This window comes from Leptinotarsa decemlineata, unplaced genomic scaffold (genome assembly GCF_025532065.1).
Source record: "Leptinotarsa decemlineata unplaced genomic scaffold, Ldec_3_MD MMD2_tig00026294_RagTag_RagTag, whole genome shotgun sequence".
Taxonomy (NCBI): Eukaryota; Metazoa; Arthropoda; class Insecta; order Coleoptera; family Chrysomelidae; genus Leptinotarsa; species Leptinotarsa decemlineata.
The window spans coordinates 6,707,685-6,714,432 of record NW_027412674.1 but is presented as its reverse complement, the minus strand read 5'-3'; the positions used below and the strand labels follow the sequence as shown (position 1 = coordinate 6,714,432).

The window sequence follows — 6,748 nt, the reverse complement described above, 5'->3', positions numbered from 1 at the left end:
TATTCTCAGTTTGATTTTTACAATATGTCCTCCCACTTTTATTTTTTGAACGGCTCAACTCAAAAAATGGAAATTTGGGATAATGAAATTGATGCATGAATACTTCATTTTGAAATGAAATTCACAGATGAAACTTATAAGATGGCGACTGGGCGCCATCTGGAATAAAAAATTAAATGGAAAAGAGGGTCTTGTGACACAGCATTTTGAAGCTTCTGACGAATACATCACAACCCTAGAATATGAAGTTAATATCTTCACCTACTACAAAATGGCGGAACATTCAATAATTTCCTGAAGACAAACACATCAATATCGATATTTCTACAAATATTTCTTTTTATCTAATTCGTGTGATTGATGACTTGTTTACTTTATGGTAATTCATGATCACTCAAATGAAATGAATAAAAAACACTTTTGTCTAAATACCATGTTGGATTTTATTTATACGACCGGTTTCGGGTTTGACCCCATTATCAAGTATAAAACTGAAATCCGAAGTTTGAAATGTCTTTTATATTAGACTTTCCAGGTATGCTGCAAGGACAGGTATTTGAGAAACAGATAGTTGGGCGAACCAAGATGCCAACTTTTAAAATTCCACGCTGAAAATTCTAGGGGATATTGAACTCATAAATTCAAGAAAGGAGACCTACATGAATCGAGTTGCTCGTTTAGGGGTATATGTTTCTGGTTTTTAATTGATTTGTTGATTTCCATGGCCTCCAACAAATTCATTTTTCTCCCTTTATTACATATGTGTAGGACTTTGAGGTTATCTTCATTTATCTTGTGGTTTGATTCTTGAAGATGTTCGTACATTGCAGATTTTTTGTCAAAATGTCAAAATTTTCACCGGTTTGGCCTGTATATACTGCAGAGCATTCGCCACACTCTATTCTATATAGTATACCTGATATTTTCATTCTATCCCGTTTGGGTTTTGCATTAAACAGGATTCTACCTAAATTATTATCACTTATGAAAGCTGTTGATATGTTGTATTTAGAGAAATGATTTTGAATATTTTGTGAACAGTAGCATCAATTACTCAGGTACACCAATACTCAAGATGACCCTAATCGAAGAAGAGAATTCTGCAAAATCATGACGGAAACCATTGCAAGGCATCTTACCTATCTTCACAATATTTGTTTTAGTGACGAAAGTACATTTTTGTTTAAACGGCAATGTTCACTGACAAAATTGCCTTTATTGGAGTGACACTAACCCTCACGATTTCCGGGAAACGCATACCCAATATCCAGAAAAAATTAGCGTTTGAGCAGGAATATTGCGGGAAGCCATATTGTAGGACCTCTGTTTATTGATCAAAATTTAACAGGGGAACTGTATTTGAATATGCTGGAAACTACCTACTGTTGACCCTCTCATCACTGAAATCGTCGAAGCGAATCCTAATGAATTCGATATGGATATGGTATTCCAACAAGATGGAGCACCACCACATTACTCCGACAAGTAAGAAACTATTTGGATACTACTTTTCCCAGTCGTTGGATTGGTCGTCGAGGTCCTACAGAATGGCCAGCCCGCTCGCCAGATTTGACACCTCTGGGCTTTTTTTATGGGACTATTTGGAGCAAAAGGTGTACGAAACTGAACCTGCTTCGATATTGAATATACGGCAGAGAATAATAAATATTTCACGATACTGTGTTCGAAAAATGTTCGGCGTGAAATATCGGATAGGCTGTTTAACCAACTGCGACCCACTGACGTTCAGTGTTTGCCAAATTCAACTTTTTTTTTTAAATTGAAAAAGTGCATTTCTAGATCGAATTTAACAAAAAGTTACTTGAAGAGTTGTGTCTACGGCAATTTTATATCCATATGCCAAGTTTTATGCAACTAGGTAAAAGTTAACGTTTTGCTTATTTTTGACAGACATCCCCTTTATTTTAAAAAACAAGTTCGGTTAATTGTCATCAATTCATGTACACATAACAAACTCATCATGGAGTTTAACTTTTCTGATACATTTTTAGTTATACGGATATTTTTAGAGAGAAATTAAAAATTTGCTATAAAAATTTTAACATGACTGGTGCAAAGTTTCAATTTGTAGTAGTTGAAGATATTGACATTATATTCTAGGATTGCTGATTAACGTCAAAACAGATTTTAAACAGAGATATATATATATATATATATATATATATATATATATATATATATATATATATATCAAAAATTAAACAATTTGTGGACACAACACTCAAAAAAGGGGGGCAAACCGCGGACACGTGTTTCTGGCTATTGGCCTCATCAGCGCGGTGCAGCCAAATGTAAAGATGAGAAACACTTGTTTGCCGAAATCAGGAAACAACACAAACGCACGGAGTCAACAACAGGAGCCAACCGCACATTTGTGGTTCCAGTTAGAAGACCTAGAATTCCCAGGCTACATCTAACGATAAAATCTCTCTATATATATATATATATATATATATATATATATATATATATATATATATATATATATATATATATATATATATATATATAGAGAGAGAGAGAGATTTTATCGAGTGTGCATGATATAAATAAAAAATTAAACAATTTGTGGACACAAATTATATCATGCACACTCGATAAAATATCTATTTGTATTTATCCTGGACCCGGATGTCTCGCAGGTAGCTATAGCTGCCTCCGTGGTCATGTTAGATGTAGCCTGGGAATTCTAGGTCTTCTAACTGGAACCACAAATGTGCGGTTGGCTCCTGTTGTTGACTCCGTGCGTTTGTGTATATATATATATATATATATATATATATATATATATATATATATATATATATATATATATTTGTGTGTGCTGTAACACACGTGTACTGTTTTAACAGAAGTGATTCCAATATTTCGATAAAATTACAATATAAAGTTATTATAAAAGGGCTCAACTTACTGTTAGTGAGAGGATGGCCGTGTCGAAAAGAATGTTACATTTGGTCAATTGAAACATATCAATACAATTAAACAAGTCACTACATTAAAAGAGGGTGACTCCTCACTGATATATAGAGTATTGAATTAATTTACCGTCATTTGTTTTAAAAAATTATGGATTACTGGTAAAAGCCATGTGGTTGAAGAACAAAGAGAGAGAGAGACAACAAACAATTGGCAATGACAGCTGTCATGTGATTCAGTTTGAAAAGGTGTGTTTGTTTGTCTAAGTTAAAACTGTGTATCAAAAGAGAACTGTTATGGTGCTAGTGTGATCAAAGACATCTGCTGTTATATAAGTAAATCAATTAGAAAACCCAATATCAAATATGCCCAATTTGAAATTAATGAATTGACAATACTTTTATCAGTTTTTAGGAGAACAAGTGAAGAATTGTTATTATTTGAAAATAAAACCCTGCCATAGGGAGGTTGGAACTTTGTTCAAAAATATTTAAAATATTATGAATTATGAATTATATTAATGAAAATCCAGAATTATTTCTAGTTTGAAAATCATCAAATTTTTACTCTACTACTCAACAAGAGTTTGAGCAGCATCGTCATAGAAAAATAAAAATTGTACAGTAATAAAAGGTGTTTTCTGGCGTTTAATCGTATTCGAGCGTGTATTCAAAAACAATTCATAATGACGTAATTATTAATAAGATTCGCCAGAATAGAGTGATTCAATGTGTGTCAGATGTCAAATCAATAATGAAAAAAACAAACTTTTCAATTTTCTCTAACCTCAATTAGAATCGGATTTGTGCTTCATTTTATACATCCTTACAACATATTTGATAAAAAAATTCAGCACTTTATAAACTATAACGATCAAAATAAAGCAGAAACTGACGTATCATAACGTCAAATTCTGTATATAATACCATCAGTAGCTAAAACAATCCTGGAATTTCATATTAAATCCAAGATTATTTTTAAAGTCAGAGGCCATATATTTAGGACTCAAATTGGCAGCAAAATTTAGTGGTGATGCATTTGATGATTTGGTAAAATCTGAATTCAGAAAAAGATGTCTGGAGTTTTATTTGGAATGGATTAGTCAAATCATGAAACGTTTTTCTTTTAATTCAGATTTTGCGCAAGCTATAAAGTTTATCGATTTTTTGCATCCTCCAAATATAGCTAATAATATTACACCAGGACCAATAATTACGTCAAATATTTTGATATAAATGCATTATATCATGAATGGAGATTATTCAGAAACAGTGATATTTTTGTTAAAATGTAAAAGAAGTCGATATGCTGAAATGTTGGCAGGATGTAAATAAATAAAGTGAGAAAAGAGTTATGGCACACAAGCGTATTCCAATTTAATGGAATTACTTGCTTTCTTATTTACCTTACCACACAGCAGTGCTTGTGTCGAAAGAATTTTCAGTTAGGTATTTCTTTTGAATAAATAAAACAAAAATCAGGAATCGACTGAATTCTGATACCCTCAGTGAAATTCTTTACTCTGAAAGAGTTATATCAAACAGCGAGAAATACTGTTACAACTTTGAAATTTCTGAATTGTTACCTATTCTGTGATAGTATGCTAAAGAAATGTGGTCATAATATGTACGAATCAAAATAGTAGGTAGTTGATGATGAAAATATACTTGACCATTGTTTTTTCTGTTCCAAACTTTGTATTTAGTTTTGGTCACAATTTCCTATTCATTTTTTGTTAAATAGGCAGAATTTCTGAAATCTGGTGATATTTTTTCAAATCTGGTGATTTTTGCTTCATAGATTTGGTGATTTTAAATTTTGCCCGCCGGCAACACCGCTGCTTTGTGGCTAGTTGCAGGCTGCGGGTTTGCAAGTATACATCAAAGAATACATAGGTGTACATTTTGGTATACATAGAGAAAACATATATATTTACTTTATTTAGTTAGTGATTATTAATGTAAAGAACGAGGTTTTCCTAACCTCTAATCAATAAGTTATAAAAAATGGAAGAAAACGATAAGATGAATGATTTGTCAGAAATAGAGAAATTGAATGAAATAAGAAGTGAGGCTTTGCAGGCCCAATTTTCTGTTGAAGATGAAAATAAAACAAAATTGGAAATTCCTAGTAGCAGTTCTCCAGATACAGACCAAATTGAAAACGATGTGAAAGACTTTGATGAACAAGAAAATGACTGTGATAAACAATCTCCATCCAGTCTAAGTGACTCACAAGATGATGACTATGTTGATGAAGAACATCTGAAAGATCTAGAAGTGACTCTAACTGATGATGTTAAAGAAAAAAGATACAGTGAAGCTTTAGAACTGAAAAAAAGAGGTAACGAGGAATTCAAAGACCAAAAGTACTTGAAATCTGTGTTCACTTACACAGAAGCTCTTCGGTTGTGTCCGTTGAAATACACAAGTGATAGATCTATATTTTACGCAAATCGGGCAGCTTCCAAAGGTGCCATGGGTAGGAAAGAAAGTGCTATAGAAGATTGCACAAAAGCTATTGAATTAAATGACAAATATGTTCGAGCATACTTGAGACGTGCTAGGTTATATGAAGAAACTGATAAACTTGATGAAAGTTTATCGGATTACAGGAAGATTCTTGAAATTGATAAAGGAAATAAAGATGCTTTGCAAGCACAATATCGATTACCACCACTTATTCAACAGAAAAATGAAAAACTAAAAGAAGAAGTGTTAGGTTTGTATCTTATATTTTTTCAAATGATCTGTTTTTAAGTCAGCATTATCATTTTTCAGGGAAACTAAAAGATTTGGGAAATATGATACTGAAGCCTTTTGGTTTGTCTACTGCAAATTTTCAAATGAATAAAGATCCCAACAGTGGAGGATATTCTATGAACTTCACTCAGAACAGGGAATAATTCATTTCTTGTTTCACTTATATAAAGCTATGTAAAATAATGAAGGAGTTATTACAGATCTTGGAAGCTTGATCAATAAAAAGTTTTCAGTTACCAAACAGATACTTTATTCAAAAATATTTAACCAACGAAATTACATTTCAGTTGTACTCTTACTTGTAACCATTAGAAGTATTTATGTGATTCCAGCATGATCAAGGATAAGGCACTGAAGTTCTTCCAAAGTATGGAAAATCTTACCACTTATGCTATCGCCTAACATCAGAGAAAACAAATTCCACTAAAAGTCAGGATTACTGGGATTCCAACTCTTAAATAGAGTATTTGGAAGCTACAGTTCAATGTTGAACTGGTAAAAATTAATGTGTACAATTCAGGAAAGTTATTCAATAATAGATTTATTGGTGTTGAATTTCAGTCGACTAGGGCTTCAGCCCTTCACTTTTCAAAATATCAAGAAAAAAAATCCTGAATCACTTCCAGCCACAGCTATTAGAGAATAGTCTAGTTCCGTTTACTTTTCAAATCATCATTGCCTGAAAGTAATGATTACTGAAAGTAATGATTAAGTTCTCAGTTCCCATCAAACTTCGTGAAAATTTTATTCAGAATATGAATTTTTGTTTCGACTCATTACAATTGATATTGTTGATTTTTTTTCAAACATCTACTACCCAAATCACTTAAGACGTTAATTAATTTAATCTCATCTCTAAAATCTGATGAGTCCTCATGCATACTAAATTTCATCTCATCTAGAAAACCTGCCTATTACATTTTTCATGAGACTAGGAAGTTTATCTTCACTGGAGGTTTCAGTTACACATATTATTTGAGAAGTAATTAGAGATACGTTTCTTGCAGTAAGATAAATATTATAATTGAAGGATTTTCTCAAGGTCC

General features: G+C 32.2%; 1 protein-coding gene across 1 annotated transcript; it reads left to right on the top strand.

The window, feature by feature from the left end:
- Nucleotides 1-4,782: 4,782 nt before the first annotated feature.
- On the top strand, nucleotides 4,783-5,943 carry Ttc1 (Tetratricopeptide repeat domain 1). Its single transcript, XM_023166633.2, has 2 exons — nucleotides 4,783-5,661; nucleotides 5,721-5,943. The coding sequence occupies exons 1-2, from the start codon at nucleotides 4,947-4,949 to the stop codon at nucleotides 5,843-5,845; spliced, it is 840 nt and encodes a 279-aa protein (XP_023022401.1). The 5' UTR covers nucleotides 4,783-4,946; the 3' UTR covers nucleotides 5,846-5,943.
- The last annotated feature ends 805 nt before the right edge of the window (nucleotides 5,944-6,748 follow it).

Coding starts and splice junctions, on each gene's coding strand:
- Ttc1 (XM_023166633.2), top strand. CDS start 4,947: ATGGAAGAAAACGATAAGATGAATGATTTGTCAGAAATAGAGAAATTG. Junction 5,662..5,720: donor ACTAAAAGAAGAAGTGTTAG/GTTTGTATCTTA, acceptor ATCATTTTTCAG/GGAAACTAAAAGATTTGGGA.